The sequence below is a fragment of the Drosophila willistoni genome, chromosome 3R, assembly GCF_018902025.1.
Source record: "Drosophila willistoni isolate 14030-0811.24 chromosome 3R, UCI_dwil_1.1, whole genome shotgun sequence".
Classification (NCBI taxonomy): Eukaryota; Metazoa; Arthropoda; class Insecta; order Diptera; family Drosophilidae; genus Drosophila; species Drosophila willistoni.
Genome location: NC_061086.1, coordinates 19388319 through 19414580, shown reverse-complemented (window position 1 = coordinate 19414580; position 26262 = coordinate 19388319). Strand labels below are relative to the sequence as shown.

General features: G+C 41.9%; 13 protein-coding genes across 13 annotated transcripts; 8 read left to right on the top strand and 5 right to left on the bottom strand.

Moving 5' to 3' along the window:
• Window positions 1–3769, bottom strand: LOC6647583 (alpha-mannosidase 2). Its single transcript, XM_002070537.4, has 5 exons — window positions 3542–3769; window positions 2945–3459; window positions 1408–2871; window positions 280–1348; window positions 1–230 (listed from the first exon to the last, which is right to left on the bottom strand). The coding sequence occupies exons 1-5, from the start codon at window positions 3653–3655 to the stop codon at window positions 60–62; spliced, it is 3333 nt and encodes a 1110-aa protein (XP_002070573.1). The 5' UTR covers window positions 3656–3769; the 3' UTR covers window positions 1–59.
• Window positions 3770–3881: 112 nt separating this feature from the next.
• Window positions 3882–6335, top strand: LOC6647584 (two pore potassium channel protein sup-9). The gene is made up of 5 exons (XM_002070538.4): window positions 3882–4431; window positions 4495–4650; window positions 4718–4779; window positions 4837–5237; window positions 5305–6335. Exons 1-5 carry the CDS (start codon window positions 4251–4253, stop codon window positions 5576–5578), a joined length of 1074 nt encoding a protein of 357 aa, XP_002070574.2. The 5' UTR covers window positions 3882–4250; the 3' UTR covers window positions 5579–6335.
• A 70-nt stretch (window positions 6336–6405) lies between these two features.
• On the top strand, window positions 6406–8130 carry LOC6647585 (tubulin beta-2 chain). The gene is made up of 2 exons (XM_002070539.4): window positions 6406–6885; window positions 6945–8130. Exons 1-2 carry the CDS (start codon window positions 6493–6495, stop codon window positions 7890–7892), a joined length of 1341 nt encoding a protein of 446 aa, XP_002070575.1. The 5' UTR covers window positions 6406–6492; the 3' UTR covers window positions 7893–8130.
• A 66-nt stretch (window positions 8131–8196) lies between these two features.
• LOC111519167 lies at window positions 8197–8469 on the top strand. Its single transcript, XM_023178459.2, has one exon. The coding sequence runs from the start codon at window positions 8197–8199 to the stop codon at window positions 8449–8451; it is 255 nt and encodes an 84-aa protein (XP_023034227.1). The 3' UTR covers window positions 8452–8469.
• Window positions 8470–8471: 2 nt separating this feature from the next.
• LOC6647587 (LMBR1 domain-containing protein 2 homolog) lies at window positions 8472–10854 on the bottom strand. Its single transcript, XM_002070541.4, has 3 exons — window positions 10682–10854; window positions 9274–10626; window positions 8472–9200 (listed from the first exon to the last, which is right to left on the bottom strand). The coding sequence occupies exons 1-3, from the start codon at window positions 10850–10852 to the stop codon at window positions 8586–8588; spliced, it is 2139 nt and encodes a 712-aa protein (XP_002070577.1). The 5' UTR covers window positions 10853–10854; the 3' UTR covers window positions 8472–8585.
• Window positions 10855–10954: 100 nt separating this feature from the next.
• LOC6647588 (BBSome-interacting protein 1) lies at window positions 10955–11516 on the bottom strand. Its single transcript, XM_002070542.4, has one exon. It carries the CDS (start codon window positions 11215–11217, stop codon window positions 10960–10962), a length of 258 nt encoding a protein of 85 aa, XP_002070578.1. The 5' UTR covers window positions 11218–11516; the 3' UTR covers window positions 10955–10959.
• A 64-nt stretch (window positions 11517–11580) lies between these two features.
• On the top strand, window positions 11581–13189 carry LOC6647589 (golgin-45). Its single transcript, XM_002070543.4, has 2 exons — window positions 11581–12882; window positions 12941–13189. Exons 1-2 carry the CDS (start codon window positions 11692–11694, stop codon window positions 13079–13081), a joined length of 1332 nt encoding a protein of 443 aa, XP_002070579.1. The 5' UTR covers window positions 11581–11691; the 3' UTR covers window positions 13082–13189.
• On the bottom strand, window positions 13078–14175 carry LOC6647590 (omega-amidase NIT2). The gene is made up of 2 exons (XM_002070544.4): window positions 14086–14175; window positions 13078–14026 (listed from the first exon to the last, which is right to left on the bottom strand). Exons 1-2 carry the CDS (start codon window positions 14099–14101, stop codon window positions 13194–13196), a joined length of 849 nt encoding a protein of 282 aa, XP_002070580.3. The 5' UTR covers window positions 14102–14175; the 3' UTR covers window positions 13078–13193.
• Window positions 14176–14483: 308 nt separating this feature from the next.
• On the top strand, window positions 14484–15322 carry LOC6647261 (60S ribosomal protein L34). The gene is made up of 3 exons (XM_002070545.4): window positions 14484–14516; window positions 14648–14730; window positions 14793–15322. The coding sequence occupies exons 2-3, from the start codon at window positions 14666–14668 to the stop codon at window positions 15241–15243; spliced, it is 516 nt and encodes a 171-aa protein (XP_002070581.1). The 5' UTR covers window positions 14484–14516; window positions 14648–14665; the 3' UTR covers window positions 15244–15322.
• Window positions 15323–15347: 25 nt separating this feature from the next.
• LOC6647262 (transcription factor Ouib) lies at window positions 15348–17949 on the top strand. Its single transcript, XM_002070546.3, has 5 exons — window positions 15348–15528; window positions 15735–15825; window positions 15893–16488; window positions 16546–16656; window positions 16715–17949. The coding sequence occupies exons 1-5, from the start codon at window positions 15449–15451 to the stop codon at window positions 16848–16850; spliced, it is 1014 nt and encodes a 337-aa protein (XP_002070582.2). The 5' UTR covers window positions 15348–15448; the 3' UTR covers window positions 16851–17949.
• LOC111519166 lies at window positions 16906–18081 on the top strand. The gene is made up of 2 exons (XM_023178458.1): window positions 16906–17949; window positions 18014–18081. The coding sequence occupies exons 1-2, from the start codon at window positions 16906–16908 to the stop codon at window positions 18032–18034; spliced, it is 1065 nt and encodes a 354-aa protein (XP_023034226.1). The 3' UTR covers window positions 18035–18081.
• Window positions 18082–18878: 797 nt separating this feature from the next.
• On the top strand, window positions 18879–22686 carry LOC6647263 (synaptotagmin-14). Its single transcript, XM_002070547.4, has 5 exons — window positions 18879–18978; window positions 19047–19133; window positions 19355–19516; window positions 19587–20239; window positions 20303–22686. Exons 2-5 carry the CDS (start codon window positions 19088–19090, stop codon window positions 21278–21280), a joined length of 1839 nt encoding a protein of 612 aa, XP_002070583.3. The 5' UTR covers window positions 18879–18978; window positions 19047–19087; the 3' UTR covers window positions 21281–22686.
• Window positions 22687–23440: 754 nt separating this feature from the next.
• LOC6647264 (ATP-dependent RNA helicase SUV3 homolog, mitochondrial) lies at window positions 23441–26242 on the bottom strand. The gene is made up of 5 exons (XM_002070548.4): window positions 25827–26242; window positions 25260–25763; window positions 24891–25200; window positions 24692–24826; window positions 23441–24632 (listed from the first exon to the last, which is right to left on the bottom strand). Exons 1-5 carry the CDS (start codon window positions 26152–26154, stop codon window positions 23603–23605), a joined length of 2307 nt encoding a protein of 768 aa, XP_002070584.1. The 5' UTR covers window positions 26155–26242; the 3' UTR covers window positions 23441–23602.
• Between the last annotated feature and the right edge of the window lie 20 nt (window positions 26243–26262).

Below are 26262 nucleotides of genomic sequence, written 5' to 3'. Positions count from 1 at the left end.
TCAAGAGATTCATACGTTTCTAATTGTTCCTGCTATTTTTATACGCGTTATTTGCCCAATCAGCTCGACTGATTGTTGGTATTGGCATTGGTAGTTGCCACATAGGCTTCAGTGTCCATGGGACACAGTGCTGGTGCCATCTTAGACTCAATTAGTCCCAGTGTGTCCAGGAAAGTAATAGTGGATCGCTCACAACGAGCTGTGTGAGCCAGCACGAGGCATACATTAAACTAAAAGAAAAATGGTTAAATTAATTTTAAATGGTTTTGTCTAACTTACCTTTTCCGCTTGAGACTCGGAACTGCATTGCACTAGACTTGTGCGATGAAGCACAAAGCCCACTCGTTGCGCCTTGGCCTTGCTCTTACTGAGACGGCGCATCACAACAACATCGAGATCATCGTTAGCAGACATATGATCACTTCCGAATTGACCCTGTGCCCCAGTCCATTCGTTTTCCGCATATATGAATTTATCCAATGGATCCAACAGTGACTGAGATTCCCGATGCGCAGCTTTTGTTAAATAACCCGAGGGATGTGTTTCGGGTAAACGTCCACAAGTATTTGTCTTTTCGAGAACCAAACTATAAATATGTAGCACTGGTTTGTTGTCCAACACTCCTTCCCCCAAGCCGCGTGCGTCATCACTGGCCAGACGTCGATCCTGCATTATTTCCATTTCACCAGACGCTAGCGACGATCCGCCCAGCGGTTGACCCGTTAGTAATGTTAACCGCATATTAGCGTCCTCAATAAACATGGCCGATGGCACCGGATAATAGTTGGCCTGCAGTGGTAGCTTCTCAAAGCGCCGGCGCTTTATCAACTGCAATCCATTAAGATCCGTGTAGAACACATCACCGCTATCGATATGCGTCTGTATTCGCATCACAATTTCCGTATTGTCTAATTCGGCAATGTCTACCAAGTTGCGAATCTCAGGAGCTACACTGCCAGCTCGTAGAATGGTCTGATGTACCACTTGGGGTAAGCCCACACTAACCGACGATTCCAATTTACCCTCGCTCACAAGGACGACGGGGCCAAAAGTCAATAAAGGCGAAGCTGGGCCATTGGGCAGGAATAGATATGCACCAGAATGGTCACCATGTTGTCGAGTTCCGTATTTCAGGAACTTTAGATGTACCGGCACATGCGGACTATCCGGAGTTAGCTGCATTGACTTGAGCACTCCCATCTCGGAGAAAGCCAATGTGGGGCCCCCATTCCCCATTCGGAGAGAGATTTCACGGTGATCAGCGAATTTCACATCGTCCGGATACTGACCCAAACGTATGGATATCGGACTAGTGCGCAGTAAGAGATTCGATGCGTATGACGTGTGCCTATAAAAGAGAAAAATTATTAATTTCAAGCAAGAAACTTGATTTAATTATGATCTTACTCTGGTTTGGAATCAGCCATAGTTAGCAGATAAGTACTCAGACCCATGGGTGGCACGCGGGCCTGAAATATTAAGCGATATTTCGTTGTTGAGCCTTGCGGATGGATTGTCTTGGTAAGTGTATCATGATGCCAGCTCCAAACAGGAGATACTTGAGCTTCAATAGGATTTCCACTCAAATCACTGACGCTAACAAAAGGACTCGATACATAAAAGTCTACCATTTGCTCTCTCCAACGGGGCAGAGTGTTATGAATAACGACATGCTTAGTGGGCAGCTCCTCCCCAAGTATAATGGTAGTTCGACTGTCTTCCACACCTGATCCAGGCCAGCGAGAGTCATCTATGCTAAAGTAGGCAAAGTTATAGTCTGGACTGTAGATGGAGGGCTTAGTTAGTAGCCGATAGACGGCTTGCTGCATCACAAATTGGCAACCTCTAAGAGCCTCAATCAAGCGTTGCTCATAGTCGATTACCACATGGGACTTGGCTGTCCCAGTTATGCCATCATGATGTTGGAATAACGATAAGTCCCGTCGAGCCTGTTGCAACTTTTGATCAAAAACTCCAGAGGCAATCTCATCCCAATGATGCCAGGAATGCAGCATTTCAGCCGAGCGCACATAATGCATAAGCACTCGATCCATTCGCTTATGATATGGTCTAGATGTGAAATAACCACTCCAATAGTTGTCCGTCTTATCAGCATAGGTGAAGAAATCGCCGCTTAGAGAAGGAAATGATTGGTCCTCTTCATGCACTGCCTTAAAGTATTCCTGCAGAGTACTGAACTGGGCTTTGACATGAAAATCTGGATGGGAATTGATGTGCTCAAACAGCTTCTCATAGTTAATGCGCTGAACATCCCATTCGGTGCTCTGTTTGTAGCGAAAATCATCGCCAAGCGGTACCAGCAACATATTGGTACGATAGAGTTCCGCCTTTTTCTTCCACTGATCAACAATCAATTCGGAACGAGAGGCCACATTGTTCTCATCGATAGCACGAGGCGGCACACGCCACGGGCAGTTAAGACCGAAGGCTCCCATACGCTTGAAATCAAATTGACAGCACACTTTGGGATCTGGTCCGCATGTATGTGGTATATCATAAGAGTAGAAAGGCATCATGTGAGTGAAGAGTTCCGTTTGACCAGTGGTGTCCCACAATTGCCTCCAGTGGAATTCCAACTGCTTTGTTTGGGCCAGCTGCTTCTTTACGGAGTAATGTGTACGTTGAATAAGCAAATCCTTTAAGCCGCTCTTTTGTAGTATATATGGCAAACTAGGACTGTGTCCAAATGGATCAATTGCCCAGGAAGATGTGGGTGTGACATTTAAATGTTGACGCAGCCATGTTTGTCCCTCAGTCAGTTGCAGTAATACATTACGCCAATGCGAATTCGCCTCATCGGGCATTACCCAGCCACCAGTGACAAATTCCAATTGGCGATTCTTCACAATTCTGTAGCAAACAAAAAAAGCAAGTGGTATATTAGGTAATTAATTTAAGGATTATGTTAAGGATTATCACTCACGCCTTCATCTGCTCTTTATTATGCTCTCCAAGATCTTCATAGAAACGAGCAAAATATGAAATTTCAGCCCAAATAAATTTCATATCCTGATTCTCGTGCAAATGACGCAAAGCATTGGACAGAATATGCTTGGTATCGTGCTGATAGTAGTCTTCAAACGTCTGTATCCATCCGGGATCGTTGTGTGAATGCGGTACCACGAATACCTGGAGCTGATGATGTGAATTATACTTTAGCGGATCGTATTTGATATTCCAACCCTGCTTCCAAACGCCGCCATCGACATCTTTAAAGGACATTTGGTCGTAAAGCTCAAGCATTTGCACATCCACCTCGGGAACTTGTTGTACCAAATCGATGCATTCTCCAGCATTTAGTGGCGGTTGTTGCCTCTTTGCCTGTTCCTCTGAACCTTTGGCAAGGCGTGCACGTAATCTGCGCATCTCCTGGCCATGTTCCTGCAGATCGTTTTCAAGTTCATGCAATTTATTTTCAAGTGCCGAATAACTTGGTAGCTGAAAAAGCACACAATTTCCATTTATTTATAATTTGTTATGTTCCCCCCCACCCTATTGTCGTGGTTGCTAATTAGTTTACCTTTTTCTGATTTATCGCCGGCACTGCAAAGTTCAGAAACACATAGAGGCTGAGAAACACCAGCAAGCATCCCGAGCTAATTACCAGCGCAAAACGTCGACGTACGCGCAGCATTTCTATTTCAATTGGTCATGGATATGGCGGCTTTAATATAATGTTTTACACCCAAAATCCGATCCTCCGCCGTACGTGTACTTTTTGCATGAAAACAAAATACAGAAATACACCGAAGCAGTGTGACCAGATGCGTGTAGTGCCACAAATGGCAAAACGCGTCTTTTTTTGGCGCGACTGAGTCGAACCAAAGCGCAGCAACGTCGAACCGACTAATCGAACAAATTGGACAACGACGAACCGTTGGGTCTCAGAGGGTAGGGTATTCGTGAGGAGTTTAGACTTTTTGAGGCTTTTTGCTCAAACCAATGTAACGGCAATTCATTTGTTTAAATAGAAAACCAAAGTGATAATAAAAAAAAAATGATTACAGAATATGAGAAGCCTTTAAGTTTCAAACCTGGACATCAGTGCTTATAAGCTACTTGGATGCTGTATACTTGTTTTTATTATTCCTTGTTCGCTAACTTTATCGATTTTACGCCAGCAGCTGAGTCCTTGAGAAGAGTGCGAAAAGCATTGACCACCCACAAGCCCTTTTTGGACAAATACACAGATTAGAAGAGAAAATTGAAAAAGTGCCACATCGTAATAGATGCTAATTGAATCCTATCGGGATACAGTCTTTGAATTTGTTGCTCATTGTGCCATGAAGCGCCAAAACGTTCGGACCCTGTCGCTAGTTGTTTGTACCTTCACTTATCTTCTAATCGGAGCAGCTGTCTTCGATTCTTTGGAATCCACGACAGAAGCCAAGCGATGGGATTTCTTACAAGGTAACGCAAATTACCTTCTCCATAGTCAAAAATTAAAATGGTTAATATTCTTAATTCTAATAGCCGTGAAGAACAACTTCGTAAAGAAATACAATGTTACCGCTGAGGATTTCCGTGTAATGGAGATTGTGATTATTGAAAATAAGCCACATAAAGCTGGACCACAATGGAAATTTGCAGGAGCCTTCTATTTCAGTACAGTAGTGCTGGCTATGATAGGTAAACTAAATACGGAACATCCATAGTTCGTTATTGTTATGGAAATTTGATCACTTATTTTCTCCAGGTTATGGTCACTCCACTCCGGTTACGATACCCGGCAAAGCGTTTTGCATGGGTTATGCCATGGTAGGATTCGTCCTCTTTATATGTGATTTACTTAATTAATCTCTGGCTTTTACTTAGGTGGGTATACCTCTAGGCCTGGTCATGTTCCAGTCGATTGGTGAACGTTTAAATAAATTCGCCTCGGTTATTATACGGCGCGCCAAAAGAGCAAGTGGCGCCCGATGCACTGATGCCACGGAAATGAATCTCATGTTGGCCACTGGAATGTTATCATCGATTATAATAACAACGGGAGCAGCTGTATTCTCGCGCTATGAGGGCTGGAGCTATTTTGATAGTTTCTATTATTGTTTTGTCACATTGACCACCATTGGCTTTGGTGATTATGTGGCCCTGCAAAACGACCAAGCCTTGACTAACAAACCAGGCTATGTGGCGCTCAGTTTGGTCTTCATTCTCTTTGGACTGGCTGTGGTGGCTGCCAGCATTAATTTGCTAGTGCTGCGTTTCATGACCATGTGAGTAGCCACCTGGCTAGCCCTACCATCATTTTGGCTAGACTAAATATTCTCTTTATTATTGCAGGCAAGCCGAGGATGCCAAACGAGATGAGCAGGATGCCCAGAATTTGGCAGGAAATGTTCAACCGGTTACCTTTGATGATGAGTCCACATATAATATGCATGGCAAGCTTCTCGAGAATAACTATACCAATGAGAATGATGAGACGGCATCGTTATGCTCTTGCACCTGCATGGGTGGCACCCGTTGCCTAAACCATGAACAATTTGTCGATCCCGATTTTCAACCCACAGACATAATTGAGAGCACACTTTGCCTAAAGCGTGCATCTGTCTGATATAACGCCTTCTGGTAGTAAGGTGAAATTTTGTATGGACAGCTCAACAAACTAAAAACCAGTAAATTATAAATAACAATCTGTAATCCTGTAGAGAATCAACCACCAGAAGAACTACTCTTTGGTTGTTAGAACAAATTCTTCTTCCCACACTTATACACATACGATATGTAGATTACATATACAATATTTTTTTCTAACTATTTAGAGTCTCCTACAAAAAAAAACCTCATGGGTTCTATATTGAAAATATGTACTAATAATAGTAGAATTGAATAAAAGGACTTTGATTCGCTTTTATGAATTCGGTTAATAATATTTTCAATATTTCTTGAACCAATAGTCGGGTTAAAATCGCCAAAAACCTTTTATGTTAAACATGACTGTTTATTATACTTATCTAAATCAGATATTTACAATTCAATTGTGTATGAATGCTTTTTAACTTACTCTTAAATGATTTCCTTAAACCTAAGAATTGTATAATTAACTGATGTCTATAGTTATCGAAGAATATTAAAGATTATTTGAACATTAAACAATCGACAATGTTAGCCCGCCCTATCTGTCATTTGTTTTTGACTTTAACGAATTGTAAGTTTTTTTTTTCCAAATATTATCAAATCCTAGTAGCCTGGTTTGAAAACTTCCTGAGCTGCCGTTTTCATAGTAGTCAGTCAATCGTCCATATCCAGCTAGTCTACTCCCATATGTATATACGGCAGGTAACGAAAAACTAAAATTATTCGTACAAAAATCAGTAGATTGTTCGGTTGTGCCTCCTAAAAAAAAATAAAAAATAAAAAAAAAAATAAAAAATTTTATCAACAAAAACTATACAAAAAAAAGTTAAAAAAAAACCACTCGAAATTTAACCAGTCCTTGACGGTCCTTAAGCCTTAAACAAAACAAACATGCGCGAAATCGTCCACATTCAGGCTGGCCAGTGCGGAAACCAGATTGGAGGTAAGTTCTGGGAGGTCATCTCGGACGAGCACTGCATCGATGCCACGGGTACGTATTATGGCGACAGTGACTTGCAATTGGAAAGGATCAACGTCTACTACAATGAGGCCACCGGAGCGAAGTATGTGCCACGAGCTATTCTGGTAGATCTGGAACCCGGCACCATGGACTCTGTGCGCTCTGGGGCATTCGGTCAGATCTTCAGGCCCGATAACTTTGTGTTTGGCCAGTCAGGAGCTGGTAACAACTGGGCCAAGGGACATTACACCGAAGGTGCTGAGCTGGTCGACTCTGTGCTGGATGTCGTGCGAAAGGAATCTGAGGGCTGCGATTGCCTGCAGGTATGTTTAAGAGGTGATTCCTTAAAAGGGATTTGCCTCATGTTTCAAATATTTCGCAGGGTTTCCAGCTGACTCACTCGCTGGGAGGCGGTACCGGCTCTGGAATGGGTACTCTGCTGATCTCCAAGATCCGCGAAGAGTATCCCGACCGCATTATGAACACATTCTCTGTGGTCCCTTCACCCAAGGTGTCGGATACCGTGGTCGAGCCCTACAATGCCACATTGAGCGTCCATCAGTTGGTGGAGAATACAGATGAGACGTACTGCATTGACAATGAGGCCCTGTATGACATCTGTTTCCGCACCCTGAAGTTGACCACACCCACGTACGGTGATCTGAACCATTTGGTCTCTGCCACCATGTCGGGAGTGACTACTTGCCTGCGTTTCCCTGGTCAATTGAATGCCGATTTGCGAAAATTGGCCGTCAACATGGTGCCTTTCCCCCGTTTGCATTTCTTTATGCCCGGTTTTGCCCCACTAACATCCCGTGGATCCCAGCAATATCGCGCTCTAACCGTGCCCGAGCTGACCCAACAAATGTTCGATGCCAAGAACATGATGGCCGCCTGTGATCCCCGCCATGGACGTTATCTGACAGTTGCCGCCATTTTCCGTGGCCGCATGTCCATGAAGGAGGTTGACGAACAGATGCTGAACATTCAGAACAAGAATAGCAGTTTCTTTGTGGAATGGATTCCGAATAACTGCAAGACAGCCGTTTGCGATATCCCGCCCAGAGGTTTGAAGATGTCGGCCACCTTCATTGGCAACTCGACGGCCATTCAGGAGCTGTTCAAGCGTGTGTCCGAGCAATTCACTGCCATGTTCCGGCGCAAGGCTTTCTTGCATTGGTACACTGGTGAGGGTATGGATGAAATGGAGTTCACTGAGGCTGAGAGCAACATGAACGATTTGGTATCCGAGTATCAACAATACCAGGAGGCCACCGCCGACGAGGAGGGTGAATTCGATGAAGATGAAGAGGGTGGTGGCGATGAATAATCCCAATACATGACCAACATACACTGACCAAAAATAAGAAAAAAAAAATGGTACAGAGACTACACTGAACATAAAAAGGGATGCATTAGAGGCATCGTCAGAAGAAGAAGAAACGCAACGATCGCACAAATTTTTCGAAATTTGTGAATCATTTTTCAAACACTTGACACAAAGGAGATTTTCTTTTCAATTACAATTTTACTGTCAAAATAAACAAACGTTATTATAGCTGTCAAAAGGTTCAACTGTCAACATTTTTCATAGTCAGATTTTTAGTCAAGCGAGAGAATTCAACGTGACCAGTATGTCCCATCCGACAACTCCTGTAACTTCACGCGGTGTTCATGTGCGTGGACGCAAACGCATAAATTCTCATCCCATTCAAGTATTGCGCATGGAGGATCCTTGGCCTCATTTAATGGAAATGGTGAAAACCGACGGCAGCTCTGCAGACATAGAAGAGATGGAGAAAAAGAACCCAAATATTGGACAAGCTGTGAATGCCAATAACTCTATTGAGAAGCCAACGCAAACTGACTACTCCAAAGGAAGCTCATAGGCAAAGGACTACTACATTCATTTAGTTTATTCTAATTTATTGTGAACGACGCCAAAGAGTACTAGACATTGAGATATAATATTATATATGATGGGGTGGCAAGGGCGGGTAATAAATTGCAATAAATTTCGAGACTAAACATCATCAAAGAGTCCTCTGGGTGGCGGCCCAACAATGCGACGTTCGTGTTCCATTTCATAATCTTGATCAAGTTCATTTGTGCCACGGAATCCTACTTGCATTTGGGTACTCCTGCCAAAGCGTTCGTTTATCTCCTCGGACAGGGAACGAGGCACACCCAGGGCCGATGCAGAAGAGGCCACCGCGGCATAATCATAACCACTTTCGCCATCTCGTAGTAATCCATCGGCTGGTGTCCGACTACTCGTTACGCCACCAGCTCCACTTGTGCGATATTTATTTAAAAAATCATTGCCGCCAGGTGGAATTAAATCCAGGGGTCGTCCGAGATCCCTACGCCTAGCCATGGATTCTTCGGCACGCTGACGTCGACGCTTCTCACGTGCAATCAAATCCTTGCCCTCCTGCACCAATTCGGTGGCAATGGTTTCGTTCTGCAAAAATTGCTGAAAACCCAAGGCATTCAGAGCACGACTACCCAGGCTAAACCAAGTGGCCAAGCAAAAGGCCAGCATGCACATAGGAAAATAGATGTTGAATCCATTGGAAATGATGCCAATAACATCCATATGGCCCATAATTTGGGTGTAATATGTTTCCATAATCCGCTGCAAAGAGATGAACAGACAACATATGAGTTTTCTTGCTAAAGATCGTGCCCATTCATTCAATTGTTCCTACCTTCTGTATTATATGCGAATCCATGTGTATGAGACCCAAGAAATTGAGACACATGGGTGGGGTAAGACGGCACAGCAACATGCCACTAAAGATCAGGCTGTGTTCGTTCGTCTGGTGATGTGGAGCCAAGTAGTAGAGGTTGAGGAAACGTATGCGCAATATCGTCGAATAGGTGCAATAGAAGAAGTAACACAGCACAATCATGGAGAACACTTCGATGGTGAAGAAGTCATAGCTTTCCTTGGCCACATAAATTACATTGGCGAACACAGAGAGCACGGGATGACGGCTAAAGAAGGTCAGCTCGCTCCACACAACCATGGCGGACATGGTTGCCGTTATGACGCACAGCGTCTTAAGGAATGGTGGCTTCAGTAAGCATTCCCAATACCATTCCAAAGTCGGACTATAACAAATCCTCTCCATTGGCGAACGCTGTCGTGTGAATTCCGATTTAAAGCGCCGCTCGGAGGAGTGAATATTTCTAGCTACATCCTCCAAATGGAGTACACGATTCACCTGCACACTCCACAATGCCTCGGTGCGCTGTAGAGTTTGCAACGATTTGATCACTTGCTTGTGTATACGGACCAAAGCCTTTTCCGATGGCAGTATGGTGGAAGTGGTTGAACCCGATCCCATGCCGCTGCCACCAGTACGGGCAAAATTTCGACTTGCACGCTCCTGAAGCTCAATTGGAACTTTACGCAATATTGTCTCCAGACAGGGACGCAACTCATGATTATTGGGCACTGTCCGGCTAATGCACTGAAGCGATTCCAGTATATCATCGACATGCTCCTCGGCCTCAGCTTTGTCTGTACTCAGTTTGGCTGCCTTGAAGTAGGCATACTGCAGTGTGAATCCCGGTTTTGCATTGTTCCACAGCGAACGTGGGACCTCGACCAGAGCATAGCCCAACAATAGGATAAGCAGGAATAGGCCCCAGGTATTTGATGCTGATGACGCAATTGCCTTCAATTTTGGTCCATCCAGGGACTCACCCTTGGCGGCTATATAGATCAAGAGGACACCGCAAATGAAAAGATACGAGCCATAGTATATGGCATTCTCGATTAGTGCGGATTTCAGTTTGCCCTTCACTGTAAAATCTCCGGCCTTTAGATACGATTGCATTAGAGGCATAATCAACCAGGTGAGAAACTGGGAACTCCAGTAAATAATGCGCCACAAATCGGGAAAGACCGATTCAGGTACCATTCCCCATGGCTCCTGACATGGCGCAGGCCTAGGAGGAGCAGGTGTGGCCAATGCAGCACCTTGTGTATTGCTGGTAATGTTATCCACTGCCGGCGCCGGTTTATGTTCTGCCAGGCATTGTCGATATAATGTCTGGAAAGGGAAAAACGGTTACATAAGGTCTTCATGATTTGTGGAATATACTCACCGAGGTGACATCCAGAGGAATGGTGAATACAATCAAAAAGGAGAAACACCAGGCCGTCAGAACGGAAAGTGTCACTAAAATGTGCTGACGTGGTATGTTGCCATAGCGATATAAGGACACGCTGGCAAGGATTAGGGCGGTAATAATGCCAAATGTTAGCAAATACGCCATGGCTACTAATGCTAATCTGTTTTGTGCTTGTGCGTTGTGTTAATTAATACTCTATATATATATATATGTAAAAGCTTAATTTATAACTTTTCTCATACTAAGGACGCCTATGTGGAGGGGGAGGAAGCCTGTTGTTCCTGGCTTGTCGACTTTTCCGGATTATTACGTTTCTTTTGCAACTGGCGCGCTGTCTCACGATGCATTTCCTCCAAACGCTCCAATGCCTGGGTTTTTAACGGCATCAAATGCGGCTTACAGAATATTAGCTCCGTCTTGTGCTCGAAAAACAGTTTTCCCGTTGTGGGTTCAATCAAATCAATTTTCTCATTCACTTTTTTTAACAACTCTCGCTCCACTGTCGTCATTGCATCTGCCACCAGCCACTCGGAATATTCTGCATATGGTTCTCTACGTCGAGTTCTTTGCTTTTTGTTCTTCTTATCCAATTTCAATCGATTCGGCGAGCTTCGTTTGGGGGTGGAGTTGGAGGCGGGTGCAGGGAACTAGCAGCAGAAGGCAGGCCGCCCACACCAAGCGTAAAGTCGAGTAACTATGCGTCACCCGTCACTGGAGTCGACTTGCGATAACGTTTGCTATCACCATAAAATTTTTCAACAAGAGGTTTTTCCAATTATTTACAATTTTTTTTTTTCAAATATTTTGGTCAGTGTGACCAACGCACGACATTAGATAATCGCCAAAATGATTCGATAACTGTTCAACACTGAAAACAGTTTGTGTTTGTGTTTATGTTCTGTTTGGGCTTGAACACTTAATAACTTTCTATTTCCGTAGTTTACAAAATCTATAGCAAAGGCAAAGCCAAATATTGCTTAACAATGGATGTGGATAAAACCCGAAGCTGCGGTGACGGCATGGAACAGCCAGAGCATACGACTCTAAAACAAATAGAGCAAGTCGAACAGGAACAAGAACAGGGTCAGGGTCAGAATAGTGATGTTGTGGCTACAAAGCGACCACAATTGCCACGTAAAGATAGTACAATTATCCAAGAGACCGTCATAACGACTAGAAAGACATCATCCTCATCCCTACCCTTACCTGGTCTGCATACTTTGTACAGGCGTCCGGAAATTGTGGGACGCAGCCTTGCTCCAGTCTTGCCCAAGGGAGAACTAATACAACTTAAACCCAGATTAGTCCCGTCACTACATCAGGAAACCCTACCTGAGCACAAGAAAACGAAACCGCCAAAATTTGTGCCTTACGAACCATACCCGGGAGCTGTTAACCCCATGGATGCATCCTCAGAACATAAATCCATGGCAATGGGACACCATAAAGTGCGAATAAACAAAAACAATCTGGATATAGCTGTGCTGGCGGATCAGGTCTCAACGCTACGCACTCAAGAACTGGACCCAGACTCAACGGACACCAATCAGGAGACAAACAATGAGGAACTGCAGCAGATGCGTCTGGAATTGGAGAATGTACGCAAAGAACGCGATCATTTTCAGGCCCAGTACAAGTTTCAAACCCAAGTCAATAGTGAATTAAAGAGCCTACTTGTCGCATCAGTGGGTGAGGATTTGCAAACACGGGTCAATGTCCTAACCGAGGATAAATTGCAACTGGCCCGTGCTCTGCTCGATACGGCCAACAATCTGACCACCCATACAGAGCAAATAGAATTCCTGGCAGGGCAATGTGAGGTGTGGCGTTCGAAATTTTTGGCCAGCAGTGTTATGGTCGAAGAGCTGGCCCGCTGGAAGGCCGATCTTACCCAAAAGAATCAAATGCTTAACGAGTCCACCAAACAATTGATGCACGCTACGCATCAAATTCGTGAAATTCAACTTGATATGCTAAAGCAATTGAAATTTTTGGCCAAAATACGTTATCTCAATTTGCCAGCTACCGATGTGATTAGTTTAAGTGCAGAAAATCTGAACATATTGCAACGCATGGTACTACACACGGGCGTGGCTGGCATCCCCGAGGAGACGCTTAAATTGTCCAGCGCCAGTACAAGTCCATTATGCGAGGCTGAGAAATACGCTGTGCAGGTGAGAAAGGGAATGACATTAGCAAACATATATCGTAAACATCTTCTTTAACTTTTAGGCCTTGGAATTTATCAGTCAACCGTTAATGGCCACCGATGAAGCTATACGAGCTCTATTTGGTCAAGCCCAGCGGCCTCACTATCATCACCAGCCAATTGAAACTGAGCGACAACTAAATGAGGAATCACAATCGAATTAATGTTAAGAAAAATCCAAGCCAGCAATATTATTTCTTTAAGGACACATTATATAGGACAATTTTTGATATATATATATCTCTGTGAAATACATGTATAAATGCAATATATATTTCAGTTGGATTTTCTCTCAGTGCTATAAAGATCGAGACGCCGTTGACTAAAGACTGGGATCTGTTGACGCACTTGTTTCACCAAATCAAAATCTATGTCAGCGGCCAAAGTCTCTTCAGCTTCGCTGGCACTTTTTAGAACTTTGGCCCAGGGATCAACAATCATGGAATGGCCATAAGCAACATATTCGGCACTGGGATCCCTTGCCGGTGAAGTGGTGACCACATATAACTGATTGTCGTTGGCACGAGATCGTTGCAGCAGCTCCCAGTGCAAGGGTCCTGTGGTCATATTAAACGCAGCCGGATATATAATCATTTCACAGCCCTCGTTCCGATAGAGGCGAGCCATCTCTTCAAAGCGTATGTCATAGCAAATTCCAATGCCAATCCTGTGTCCATCCACATTAATGATGGTAAAGTCATTGCCAGCCGAAAGTGTTTCGGATTCCTTGAAACGGATTCCGCCCTTCACATCAATATCAAATAAATGCATTTTTCGATGTTTTGCCAGCAAATCGCCTGTGGGTGACCAGACAGTGCAGGTGTTATAGATGGCATTGTTCTCACCCAGTTCGGGGATTGTGCCGCCTACAATGTAAATTTGATGTTTCTTGGCCAAACTGGACAATTGTTGGGATGTATAGCCATTTGGAATACTCTCTGAGTACTCGCGAAAGTATTTAGTCCCATAAGGGCAATTGAAGCATTCGGGCAAGGTCACTAGACGGGGCTTATGTTCGGCCACAGCAGCCTCCAGTTTTCCCACAGCATTTTGGACATTTGCAATTTTATCCTTGGATCCTTTCAATTGCAATAAAACCAGACGCATGACTGGAATAAAAACCAAACAATGTATTACGGAACAATATCAAGTTTACCATGAAATATACTATTTGTTCTGCTCATGTCTGTAGTGTAATATAATTTCTTATCTTCAGCTGTTTCAAGTTTTTGTTTGTGGTTTGATAACAATTCGCAACATGGACATCAGAACAAAAGGTAGCGCAAGTTTTGCTCCCCATCTGCGTCATTAAATTGATAAATAAAAGCGAAAAGTTTTTTTTCCTATATAATAAAGAAGAATTCTCAAAAATGGCATGTAATGAATAATCTAGTTTTTAATCCTTTATTTATTTTTTAACCTGTCAACAGGTGTTTTATAATTGTAAATATATATAGGGTCGCTTCTCTTAAATATGGGTAGACTCTCTTAAATATGTTTAACTTTTCCAACAGTCTGGTAAACTTTTGTAGCGCAGCCAACTTCACCCCGCTCTAGAGCAGCGTTGCCACCTTTCTTTTCAATTTTCTCTCCCAAAAGGTGCGCACGTGTTCGTTTAATAAAATTTACCATTTATGCCATAAATAACTGCAATTTGCACTTAAATTTTTCATTAAATTGTTAAACAATGCCGGAGTTATTGACTGAATTGAATTTTTCGACTTTTGCAGCAGCAGCAACACACGAAAATGGTGCAACGTTTGACGCTGAGAAGACGTTTGTCGTACAACACACGCTCCAATAAGAGACGCATGTAAATTATTACCCCCGGTGAAATACTTGGCAGTTTCTTTATCTTTCGCTTTATATTCGCAGTGTACGCACTCCTGGCGGTCGTCTGGTCTACCAGTATGTGAAGAAAAACAAAACTGTGCCCCGTTGCGGTCAGTGCAAGGAGAAGCTAAAGGGCATCACTCCCAGCCGCCCTAGCGAGCGTCCCCGTTTGTCTAAGCGCCACAAGACCGTGTCTCGTACATATGGTGGTGTTTTGTGTCATGGTTGCCTGCGGGAGCGCATTGTTCGCGCCTTCCTCATTGAGGAGCAGAAGATCGTCAAGGCTCTGAAGAGCCAGCGTGAGGCCCTGGTGAAGCCGGTAAAGGCCCCCAAGCCCAAGGTTGAGCCAAAGAAGAAGCCAGTCTCAAAAACCACAAAGCCCGGCGCTGGTGGTAAGGGAGCAGGCAAATCGGCTGGCGGTAAAGGACCAGGTGTAGGTGGCAAGAAACCCGGACAGAAGCCCACAGGTGGAGCCGGCAAACCCAGGAAGTAAACGCTAAACGCATTGCGAATATGAGTTCAAGTTCTAACAAATGATGCAAAAGAATTCAAATAAAACTGTTTTTCCCAAAGGGACTTCGGCTGAATTTATTTTCAATGTGATTTGTTATTATTTGTTCATAGACCATTTAAGGTGGCAACACTATCAGCTGTTTGAGAAATTCTGATTTGCTCCAGTTCCTTAATTGGAACCAGTCATGGATAAACTTTTGCCAGTATTTCAAAATCAAATCACATTTTCTAATTTAAAAAATGACAAAATTCAGATAAAGAAGTCGTACGAATAGTATTTCATTATTTAACTGCAAATATTTATAATTTAAATGTTGACAAACGGTTTCCAGCATTTCAGTCAATGACCGGTTCCGCTTTTTGGAACTAGTCAATTATTGTGTGAAGGGCCGTTTTGCTGCCTTTTGTTTATTATTTATATTATTGTTTATTTTACTTATTAAAAATGTCTCACCACTGCCGCACCTGCAGCGAGATGATCCACAGTAAAACCGCCAAACATCTATTCCAAGAGACGCACAGCATAATGCTACACAGAATTCAAGCCCTAACAGGCCTTTGGGTAACTTTTAACAAGGAGCGACAATTGTCTTAAGGAAGCTGTGACCCATTCCGTTTTATGTTTCTAGATTAGCGAGAATCCAGAGTTCTCAAATCACATTTGCGGGCCGTGTGAAGTGGCACTGCGGGAAGCTATAGATTTTCGGGAGCTCATCATTGAGACGCAAAAGAAGCTACTTACCCAAAGAAAAGAAGTGCACGTCTTTGATGAGGAAGAGCTGGATCCGGAAGACATTGTCGTACACGAAGAAGAGTGTACGATTAGTGAAGATAAACAACCTGTCGTGGAAGCAACCAGCACTTTCTCCCCGTCCACAGACGGCTCTTTAAACTTTGACAATAGCCAGAGCCAGAAAATGCCTCGAATTCAATGGAGTAAGCTTACCGAGAATGAGGTGGTGGCATTTAAGCGAGAACGTCGCAAACGTGATTGCATTTGTGATATGTGTGGTCGGCATTTTTCCTGCCTAAGTAATTTTAAAGTCCATCTTCTACGGCATACTGGAATTAAGAACCATCATTGCTCTCAATGCTCCCAGACATTTTATACTGCCCATTTGTTACGTCGTCACGAAAGGGTCCATGTCTCTGCGAGACCATATCAATGTCATTACTGTAATCTCTCGTTCACCAATACCGGTGGACGTATTCAGCATGAGCGGACGTAAGTAATTCAAAATATTCAACATACCGACAATGAATGTAAGTGCCTTTTTTTTAGTCGTCATACCTTTATTAAGCCCTTCAAGTGCAAGGAATGCGAAAAATCCTTTGTGACCGGCGGCAAACTAAGCACCCACATGCTCAGTCATACGGGAGTTCGATCGTTTCAGTAAGTAACAATTGTTTGGTTTAGTTTTCCGTGACTAAAATCCACTTTTCTCTTGCAGCTGCGACTCTTGCAAAGTGTCCTTTTTGCGACGCTCACATTTAAATGCTCACTATCGCTCAAAAAGTCATACCCAGTGTATAGATAAGCAGGCACTGTTCAATCTGAATGTTGATACTGAGCTGACTACATCATAGTCGTTCTGGACATTAATGCTTTTCCTGGGCATATCTATTTCTAAGCTCCTACAAAATGGCAATTGAGAATATTTTGGGGTTTCCAGATGAGTGCCTGATGATGGTTTTTCGGCATCTTAATATGCGCGATCAATGCAATTTTGCGTATACTTGTTGGCGCTTTCAATGCATCTATCAGATGATCCATAAGAATCATTATCGTCATTTTGTTTGGTATGAGCGTACAAATCGTTGGTCCGAACTGGAGATTCAGTCATTCTTTAAGTTAAATGGTTATAAAATGCAAATGTTATCTCTAACTGACTTTCGGGACCATAATATGGAAAGACTACTAACAGAAGGAACAGAGCAGGGGAAGGCAGAACATGGAGATCAAGAAGAAGGAACGGAGGCGAAATCACAGAACGTGATAAAACCAAGCAAGACCATCTATGTGGCTCACATTTGTGGGTATCTAAAGAATTTGCGCTCGCTTATTTTAACCATTGATCACAATTCGAGGGAAATTATTATTGAGATCTGTCGTCATATGCGTCAATTGCAGGACTTAACCATTTCCATTATAAAGCATCCAAACTATGAGCTTTTAGCCCTCTTGCCTAATCTACGAAATCTAGATATTGAATATTTTGAAATGGAATCCGATGACAAGATTTTTAAGACTCTATCCAAGTTGCGTCCGCATACAATGCAAACTTTGCGTATTGGTACTGAATTGAAGACAAAACAATTGCGATATATTTGCCAATTGAGTAACATAAACATGCTAAACATCTACAATGCCAATAGTGTTGCCCTCGAATATTTGCTAAAAATGAAAAATTTAACCATTTTAAGTCTAACTGATTCCATTCGATTGGACAACATAGATTTCATGCGTCTGCTTTGTGGCCTTAAGACTCTGAGTACCCTGTATGTCAGCTACTGCCAGTGTCTATCCAATGAGTTTGTCTTCTTTGCCATTAAATATCTTGAACAAGAGATGTGCAGCCTGCGGCGTTTACCATTCTGCTTGGAATGCCATCGTTGTGGTGTAGTCGCGGACATAAACCAGTATCCATTGGTTAAATCTGCTCTATCCATCATTCATATCAATTTCGTAAGTTGTAGTAGCAATTTGATATAAATACTAATGTAAATGATAATGATATCTCTTCCCTAAGAAAAACAAACCTTATGACTAGGATTAACTTAATTAATTTACCAGATATATATTTTTAATAAAGACTTGTTGCTATTTAAATTGATAAGAAAAACTTGTGAAAACTATGTAAATAAATTCTTTGTGCAAATATTTTTTAAAAATAGGATTTTCAAAATTATACATAATCCTTTTGTTGCTAACTTGCCTCTTTAGTTTTTCCTTTAAACATTCAATGTCCTAATGTCCTTTTGTTTTAAGCTAATCCCGCACAGCGATGCCAGATTAGAGACCAAATAGAGAAAACTTTTAAAAGGACATCGCAACACATTTCTCCACAATTTCCTTTGTTTTGAATTCACATTTTTTTGGATATTCTGTTTTGTATATATTGAGTTTAGACCAAGCAACAGTTGGAAAGGACATTCCAAGTAGAAAACGAGTGTGTGTCAAATCGAAGCTTTTCGCTTCGAGAGCTTTTTACTAATGTGAGTGTCCTGAGAGTGAATTGGGGTTAGAGGAGGATTAAGCTTCCATGTTTCATTTGATGTATGTAGTTTAGTTTTCCTACCGATTGCGAATACGCAATGGAGTCCAGTCCATTTGATCGAACTAAGTTGTTGGCTTTATTTATAAAAGAATTATAATCCCAGCTAATTTCACACAACAACAACTCAACTTAAAAAGGCCATCAAGAAATCCACGAAAAAAAAGTGATAATTACAATTTAAATTAATTTTAATAATTTGTTCAAAGTAAATGTGCAGCTGTTAGTGTAATTGATATTAAAAAAAAAATTTATAACATTTGTTTAAAAAAAATTAAAGTTGTTAATCAGAAAGAGAGTGAAAGTAAACGCCAAAACTTGGTCAACAATATATTTATTGTCCTGTGAAAAATCGATTTTATTTATCCTGTGCCGTACTGTCATATCCTGAGCTTTCGCTGGTCATTGTCATTGTCGTCGTTTTCGCTTTCAGTGTAACGGTAAAAATAAAGCCCAAAAAAAACCAAACGAATATTTCACCGATATAGTTAATTTTTCTATATAAAAGGAAAGGAAAACAAAAATCAAAGATCTTACGCATGAACAAAGATGATTGTTACCTCTGCTTCTGGCGTGGATAGCACTCCTACATTGGGTATGTATATAGATTATATATATACATATATGTATATAGTAGTTGCTTTCACTTTCAATTTATTGTTTACTGCGTGTTTAGTTGGGGTAGGCGATGAAGGAAGACGAGGAGAAGGAGTTGTAGGGAGTAGGGAGTGAGAATGGGGAGGAGTTGAGAATGGGTGATTGGGTTTTTCCCTATAATTTTCCCCAATTATATTAGACATTTGTCCTTACGTTTAGGTACTGTTGAGGTCACCACTCTATTGGGCGCATTCTTTGGTGTACTTGTCCTACTCTTGCTACTATTCCTGTATATAAGTCGAAAATGTTGTTTCCATCATCGACATGGCATTAATTGTTGTGATGAACGTCATCTGGCTGCAAAATGTGTTCAGAAGATCAGTAAGTACTCACAAGTAGCCATGATCCACCATTGAACTCTAACAAATATATATATTTTCTTCAACTGCAGCAAGAAAACGTCGCTATGAGAACACAAGTTCCGATTCGGAGGAGGATATATTGCGACGTTTACGATGGCATCAGCAGAGCCAACAAAATGACAAATTGGCCGGTTACGGCATGAATAGCAATCAAATCAATCCGTTGACAGCTCACAGTTTCAATTATCATCAACCTGATGCCGACCTGCAAAGAGTCACGGTGACGCGTGACCCTTTGGCCATTGCCGAAAGGGGCAAGGTCGGCATACCGTCATCGCATAGTGAGTGCAGCTCGAATGATTCCATGGAGGCATCTGTCGACAGTCATACAGGTATTCTGACGGGGGAAAGGGAAACCAAAGGTAAATTCAATTTGCTCAATCAACAAACGATACTATATAATATCTATGTTTACTTACATGTAGGTTTTCCCATCACAGCGTTAAGGCAATCATCTTATCCATCTTATCATCGTTCTAAAATTCTTCATACGCAACGTTATCAACAGCATAAGGTTGAGGTTTTGGCGCCAAAACAGGATAAAATACAGGACAACAGGGATCGTGATAATGTAGTAGTTGTGCCAATAACTAATACCCTCAGTAATAACAACAACAACAACAACAACAACAATAACACCTCTACTATAAACAACAACAACAACAACAACACTAATGACGACGTAAGATCATAATGATCCTGTTTATTATCCCCCTTTCGTTTTCACATTTCTTTGTTGTTGTAGGAACCCCTCTTTGATACCAGCGATCTACGCTCCATTAAGTCAGATGATATGCTGGTTAATGATGCCAAGGGTACACCACCCAGAGGACCCATCGAATTGGAGATGTCACTACTGTATGATGCTCCCATGCGAAAGATGACGATTCATGTGATGCAGGCACGCTGCTTACCACCATTGGCCACTGGACAGCAGACGCACACCCAAGTCCGTATGCTGATGCTGCCCAACAAGAAGCAGAAGCATAAAACCAAAATACGCAGCGGTGAGAATCCTCAATATATGGAAAGCTTTCTCCTGCATCGCGTCAATCCGGAGGATGTCAACAACATGGGACTGCGTGTGCGTCTCTATGGTTGTGAGCGACTGCGGAAGGAACGTCTGATAGGCGAGGCATATGTGAGTTTTGCCACAGTTGATCTGGAACTGGAGACCAATCTGTGGCTGCCCCTCGAGCCTCGCAATACTTCATCGGTTTTGGGATCAACCAGCGATTTACTAAGTTTGGCCAGATCAGACAGTGCCGGCTCCACATCCTCCATGCAGCACGGCGGTGTGTCCGAACTGCTGCTGGGACTGAGCTACAACGGAGTCACTGGTCGTCTGAGCGTCGAGATCATCAAGGGCAGTCAATTTCGAAGTCTGTCGCTGAACAAGGCGCCCGATACATATGTGAAATTGTGTATGGTCAGCAGTATTGGCCAGGAGATATCACGGGCAAAGACTTCGATTCGCCGTGGACAGCCCAATCCGCTTTTCAAGGAGACATTCGCCTTTCAGGTGGCCTTGTTCCAGCTTAACGATGTCACTCTAATGATCTCTGTGTATGCCAAAAGGCATATGAAGAAGAACGAGATGGTCGGTTGGTTTAGTTTGGGCCTCAATTCATCGGGGCCAGAGGAAGTGGCCCATTGGGCGGATGTTTGTGAGATGCCGAAAGGTGAGATGTTGGCGCGATGGCATGTCCTGGTGGATTCTTGATTCGAGCAGTTAGGACAGTCTTCTGGACGCAGCAGTAAAGCCCTCAAGAAATTGGGTTTCGCTGCTTCAGCGTTCAAGGACAGGTCCAAAGAGAAGGTTGCCAAAGAGAAGCATTGCTCCGATGACGAAGCCGATCAGTTTCCAGCTGACAATGCGGTGGCAGTCGACATTGAGCCGGGCTTGGAGTTAGACTTTGTCTAAAACTGATAGCCAGCATTTGATGGCTATCTTTGGCCAGTGGTAATTTTGTGATTTGTTTTTTTCTATGGAGCTGCCCCTCTGACTCCGGGGTTATAAATATAAAGAAACAAAAAAAAAAAAAAAGTATTGTAATTTTTCAAAAGATCCGTCACTCATTGCGAGTCCGGACCCTAACCCCCCCTCCCTTATGAAAGGTCTGCGCGGGGGGGTTTGGATAAACAAAATTTGTAATTGGAAAACAATTTGGCACACATTTTTTGTATAAAATGTGAAAAAGAAACACAAAAAAAAAACACGTAACAAAAAAGAACTACTGAAAAATTATTGTAATACTAATTATTATCTTAGAATATCGAAATTTTATACGCAATGGATACAAAGTAACATACTAAACATAAAATACTTATTACTCGAAATTTGAACTTTATAATTGTTTGTGATAATGCATAACTATATATACATACATATATGGTAGAATCGGTGGATCAGGATCAACCAGCAGTTGAGAGAATATCGCAGTGAGTCTCAATGTCGGAATTTTTTGTAAAAAACCTAAAATTTCTGCATCTTATCTATAAACATATATATATATATACTTAACCTAAATGGTTCCAAAACAACAACAACAACAACAACAAAACCAAAACAAAATGTGTCTTCTAAGACAAATTAGCACTTTTTTTATTACAAAATAATTCTTAAATCCAATCCCAAGTGAATAGCAACAATTGTAGCAAATAACTATAAATACTTACATAAATTACATACATACATTAAACGAACGATTGATACACTTGATTAAATATTTTTGATCAAGAGCCATACGCATTGTTCCAGTTTTTGATATGCAGTTAAACGGTAAAGCTATATATATAAACCAGTACCTTAGAATTCAAAACGCACAAAGATCTATTGTACAAGTGACAGACAGACAGAAGAGTTGATATTGATAAAGAATCTGCAGAGAGAACACATGAATCTCTCTAAAGAATAACAAATATTGGATTTGGGTTTGTTAATGTTAAGAATAATACAAACATATAGATATATCTATATATATATATATATATATATATATCAGAACTAGAGCCAGCAAAGGGATTTAGATATGAGGTGAAATGATAAAAGAGAATATCTGGCATTGAATCTAAATAAGTTCAACTTATATACAGAAAAGCTTTAATAAATGTCGGTATTAGTTTTATTTTTTTTTAATTGTACATTCCAATAAAAAATTCAATTTTATTATCAAATACCCCAAAAACAAAAAAAAAAAAAAAAAATGAAAACTATTCAACTATTTGCAATGCTCATGCAAGGACAAAAAACCCTTAAAATTCATTTATATTTATATGTAAATGCGTAGTATTTGTATCTTTTAACAATCTATATGTTTTTTAATATCAAAATATTTTATATTATATATTCACAATTCAAATTGAATGTGTGTGTTTGTTGTTAACGAAAAACAAGAGTCGAAGAAAGAAATTTTAATGAGAAATGAGATGAGATGAAATGGAAGAAACAGAAAAATGAAAAACAAACTGAAGGATACATTACATAATGCATATTTGTCAAGTCGATTTTGTAAGACAACATACTATATTTAGGTATGGAAACTAATTACACACAATTATAATTATTATGATTATTATTCAAAAGCTTCTAAATGTGCGTAAGTGTCTGTGCGTGTGTGTGTCAAGCAAAAAAAAAAAAAACAAGAACAAAAGAAAGTAATATTAATACAATTCAAACAAACAAAACAAAACATTTAACGACACAACACACAGCGAGACGAAGAAAGACTTGCAAATAAATTGCAATGTTTATTTGACAAGTTCTTGTAGAAAAGTAAAACTCCCTCCATTCGATATTTGAGAATTGTGTGCAGTGATTGATTTTTTCCTGGAATACAACTTACAAAACATATTTCTACTTTTCAATTTAAAAACAATTAAATTGTCATTGTTGATTATCAGAATAATAATTTTAATATTACATAATTGCGACTTAAATGAATAAAACGATAATATTAAAAACTAACAATTTACAATAAGATCTCTAACAACTTTTGTTATTTACACTATTATTTTTCCATTGTTGTTTTGGGGTTTTTTAAAACTATTTCTTGCGCTTTCTTCTCATCTTCTTGTAGTTACCCCCATTGTCTTCATCGTCACTATCTTGATATTCCTGAGTTTCTTTGGAGTTATTGCTGTGGCTGGTAATAGCTTGGGCATTCCATTCTTTACGCAACTCACTCAGCATGCCCGGCGTCAAGAGTCCTTGGGCTAGGAGTCTTTCGGTAAGGCGTCCACGTGAGCCACTTGGCAGACGTGGCTCTTTTACGTGAGTGACACGACGCATGCCATAGTTTGGCACTGTGTCACCATCCTGATCGGCCTCTGTGTTCTTAAGTAGACGTGTTATTTGAAATACACCTTGCTGGATGATCTCATCGAGTTCCTTCTGTGCCTCTCGCACGCTGGCTGCCTCTGGGAACAAGTCCATAAAGCGATAGCTTAACCATAGATACAAATCCATTACATCGAATATCGCCTCCAAATGAACCAAATCCAATATGGTTTTTGGCAATTTGAAAGGCCAGCCGCAATTCCTTTTGATGAAATCAAATGTTATTGGCTCATTTCTACTATATTGGCGGGCAATCTTAAGGAACATTGAGCAAACGAAAGGCATCTTTCGGTTAATCGGCGCACAGCAGAAGACATAACGCGCACGGAGAGGCAAAGGCACATGTTGTATCATCTCGGCTAGGAATTTAAAATCATCAATGTTGCACATAAAGTATAAAGAGTCGTCCACTGTGCAAAGGTTGACGAAAATGTCCATTAGATTGCTTAGCGAGGAGTTGGGCAGGTGATAGGCATATAATTCAATTTGATCGGCAGTTGGATGTAAACCAGCTTGTTTCAGGGGTTCTGGTGTTTGGCCTAAAATCCTCTGCAGTGTCGACAGATCATCCGCCTTGAAGGCAGTGACATAGCCATGCTCCCACTGTGTGCGAAAACGGCCAGCACGTCCGGCTATTTGAAGTGCTGCCGACACAGAAATTGTATCAATTTCCCTCTCGCCACGTTCATTTAGTGTCGGCTTGACTAGGGAGTAAAAGATAATTCGGCGTATGCTCCTGCAAAGATTAATAAATTCCATTATTTCACATGCAAGGAATAATCAGAGTCCACTTACAGATTCAAGCCCATACCGATAGCATCGGTGGCTACCATTACTTTGCAGCTATTTTCCGGATCATTAAATTTAGCTGCTTGTGCGAGTTTAGTTCCCGGTGGTAGACCACCATAGATGACAGCCACCTCTTTACCGCTGCAATTGAATTTGAATATTTATTGAGGAAGAGAAGGGGTGGTTAATTGCTGGCTTGACTTACCGTGCCTCGATCTCTCGCGATACAGTATAAATATCGTGTTTACTAAAGCAGACAATGCAATCTCCAGGCCTTACATTATCAAGTGATCCCAATGCAGTGTTCTCAACGGTGAGCTCTGTAAGACGATCATAGCGACGCACTTCGACTGTTTCGCCAGTAGTTTCGCAGATCTTCTCCAGCAATTCTAAGGAGCCAGCCTCGCCACATACATGCACCTCATCGGCAATTAGTCCCAGAAATGCCCGAGTCCAGGCCCAACCACGTTGTGGATCTCGTATCTGTTGTATTTCATCGATGACGGCCACCTCATCTAGGAGAAGCAAAGTTGTAGGTATTTAAAGCCATCAAAAAGGAGAAAAATGCACATACAGGGTGTGTTTACAGATGTCATCTCGACAGTGCAGGCCACATGGCTGGCTGGTGAGTTCTCGCTGATGCCGAATTTACGCTCTTCACCTGTGACTAGATCACATGGTGTACCACGCTCATTCGCTTTGTTGTAAACTTCTGTGGCCAGCAGCTTGAGGGGTCCACAATAGACGCCACTTTTGGCACTTAAATACCGCTCCATGGCATGATACGTCTTGCCAGAGTTTGTGGGTCCAGCGTGGAACACAATTTTGCGGGTAATGGCGCGAGCATTGGTATACCAATTGGCAGGCTGCCGGAGATCTGAGATCTTTTTCAAATCATCCATGCAGTCGAGGTGGGGAAAGACGGTTTTAGCATGCCGCAGGAAGTATGGGAATATATCATCAATGTGACCGGCTCCTTGCATAATGTCGCTAAAGATTATATGCAGATCCACAGGTAGATTCTCAGCCTCAATGCAATAACGACGAAATGACCCAAACGCCTGTTGCTGCAAATAGGCTGCAAAGGTCAGAGGAAATGTTTAAGGGGAAGTTGGCTACCAGAAGTCTATATTTAACTCACAGTCCAATCCATTCTCGCTACACAATGATTTGATCTCACGCCGCTGGGTGAACTTATTTAGAATCTTTAGGATTTCGGACTTCTCCAGCTTGCCTACCAGCTCGGAGCCTACGTCTTCGGAATCGGCGGGGTTAACGTCCACCTGGACGGGCTTAAACAGTGTGGAAACATTGACAACATTCGACTCATGTTTCTTTCGAGAGAGGTGAAACGCCGACCGGTGCAATGCACGCACGTCCGTAATTGTGCCCAATCCCAGCCGTAGACGATGCCAATGCCATTGCTGCACAGTATAGATCAGGCTGATGGATCGCCGCGTGTTTTGCATTGCATTTTAATTGAACAAATTGAAATTAAAAGAAAAACGTGTGTCCTCCGACTCTCTGATATAACAATCCACATTAGAGCTGGCACTATCGATAATTTGCAATGCGAC

Excerpts from the sequence above, each read along its gene's own strand:
- LOC6647262 (XM_002070546.3), top strand. The coding sequence starts at position 15,449 with ATGGATAAACTTTTGCCAGTATTTCAAAATCAAATCACATTTTCTAAT. Across the intron at positions 15,826-15,892 it reads AAGCCCTAACAGGCCTTTGG|ATTAGCGAGAATCCAGAGTT; the intron begins GTAACTTTTAAC and ends TTATGTTTCTAG. Across the intron at positions 16,657-16,714 it reads ACGGGAGTTCGATCGTTTCA|CTGCGACTCTTGCAAAGTGT; the intron begins GTAAGTAACAAT and ends TTTCTCTTGCAG.
- LOC6647264 (XM_002070548.4), bottom strand. The coding sequence starts at position 26,154 with ATGCAAAACACGCGGCGATCCATCAGCCTGATCTATACTGTGCAGCAA. Across the intron at positions 25,764-25,826 it reads TAGCGAGAATGGATTGGACT|CCTATTTGCAGCAACAGGCG; the intron begins GTGAGTTAAATA and ends TGACCTTTGCAG. Across the intron at positions 24,827-24,890 it reads TCGCGAGAGATCGAGGCACG|CGGTAAAGAGGTGGCTGTCA; the intron begins GTAAGTCAAGCC and ends ATTCAATTGCAG.
- LOC6647585 (XM_002070539.4), top strand. The coding sequence starts at position 6,493 with ATGCGCGAAATCGTCCACATTCAGGCTGGCCAGTGCGGAAACCAGATT. Across the intron at positions 6,886-6,944 it reads AGGGCTGCGATTGCCTGCAG|GGTTTCCAGCTGACTCACTC; the intron begins GTATGTTTAAGA and ends AATATTTCGCAG.
- LOC6647583 (XM_002070537.4), bottom strand. The coding sequence starts at position 3,655 with ATGCTGCGCGTACGTCGACGTTTTGCGCTGGTAATTAGCTCGGGATGC. Across the intron at positions 3,460-3,541 it reads CGGCGATAAATCAGAAAAAG|CTACCAAGTTATTCGGCACT; the intron begins GTAAACTAATTA and ends GTGCTTTTTCAG. Across the intron at positions 231-279 it reads CCGAGTCTCAAGCGGAAAAG|TTTAATGTATGCCTCGTGCT; the intron begins GTAAGTTAGACA and ends TTTTTCTTTTAG.
- LOC111519167 (XM_023178459.2), top strand. The coding sequence starts at position 8,197 with ATGTCCCATCCGACAACTCCTGTAACTTCACGCGGTGTTCATGTGCGT.
- LOC6647261 (XM_002070545.4), top strand. The coding sequence starts at position 14,666 with ATGGTGCAACGTTTGACGCTGAGAAGACGTTTGTCGTACAACACACGC. Across the intron at positions 14,731-14,792 it reads CGCTCCAATAAGAGACGCAT|TGTACGCACTCCTGGCGGTC; the intron begins GTAAATTATTAC and ends TTATATTCGCAG.
- LOC6647263 (XM_002070547.4), top strand. The coding sequence starts at position 19,088 with ATGATTGTTACCTCTGCTTCTGGCGTGGATAGCACTCCTACATTGG. Across the intron at positions 19,134-19,354 it reads GGATAGCACTCCTACATTGG|GTACTGTTGAGGTCACCACT; the intron begins GTATGTATATAG and ends CCTTACGTTTAG. Across the intron at positions 19,517-19,586 it reads AAAATGTGTTCAGAAGATCA|CAAGAAAACGTCGCTATGAG; the intron begins GTAAGTACTCAC and ends CTTCAACTGCAG.
- LOC6647584 (XM_002070538.4), top strand. The coding sequence starts at position 4,251 with ATGCTAATTGAATCCTATCGGGATACAGTCTTTGAATTTGTTGCTCAT. Across the intron at positions 4,432-4,494 it reads GCGATGGGATTTCTTACAAG|CCGTGAAGAACAACTTCGTA; the intron begins GTAACGCAAATT and ends TAATTCTAATAG. Across the intron at positions 4,780-4,836 it reads TTTGCATGGGTTATGCCATG|GTGGGTATACCTCTAGGCCT; the intron begins GTAGGATTCGTC and ends GCTTTTACTTAG.
- LOC111519166 (XM_023178458.1), top strand. The coding sequence starts at position 16,906 with ATGGCAATTGAGAATATTTTGGGGTTTCCAGATGAGTGCCTGATGATG. Across the intron at positions 17,950-18,013 it reads CCATCATTCATATCAATTTC|AAAAACAAACCTTATGACTA; the intron begins GTAAGTTGTAGT and ends CTCTTCCCTAAG.
- LOC6647587 (XM_002070541.4), bottom strand. The coding sequence starts at position 10,852 with ATGGCGTATTTGCTAACATTTGGCATTATTACCGCCCTAATCCTTGCC. Across the intron at positions 10,627-10,681 it reads TTCCTCTGGATGTCACCTCG|ACATTATATCGACAATGCCT; the intron begins GTGAGTATATTC and ends TTCCCTTTCCAG. Across the intron at positions 9,201-9,273 it reads ATTCGCATATAATACAGAAG|CGGATTATGGAAACATATTA; the intron begins GTAGGAACAATT and ends ATCTCTTTGCAG.
- LOC6647589 (XM_002070543.4), top strand. The coding sequence starts at position 11,692 with ATGGATGTGGATAAAACCCGAAGCTGCGGTGACGGCATGGAACAGCCA. Across the intron at positions 12,883-12,940 it reads CTGAGAAATACGCTGTGCAG|GCCTTGGAATTTATCAGTCA; the intron begins GTGAGAAAGGGA and ends TTTAACTTTTAG.
- LOC6647588 (XM_002070542.4), bottom strand. The coding sequence starts at position 11,217 with ATGACGACAGTGGAGCGAGAGTTGTTAAAAAAAGTGAATGAGAAAATT.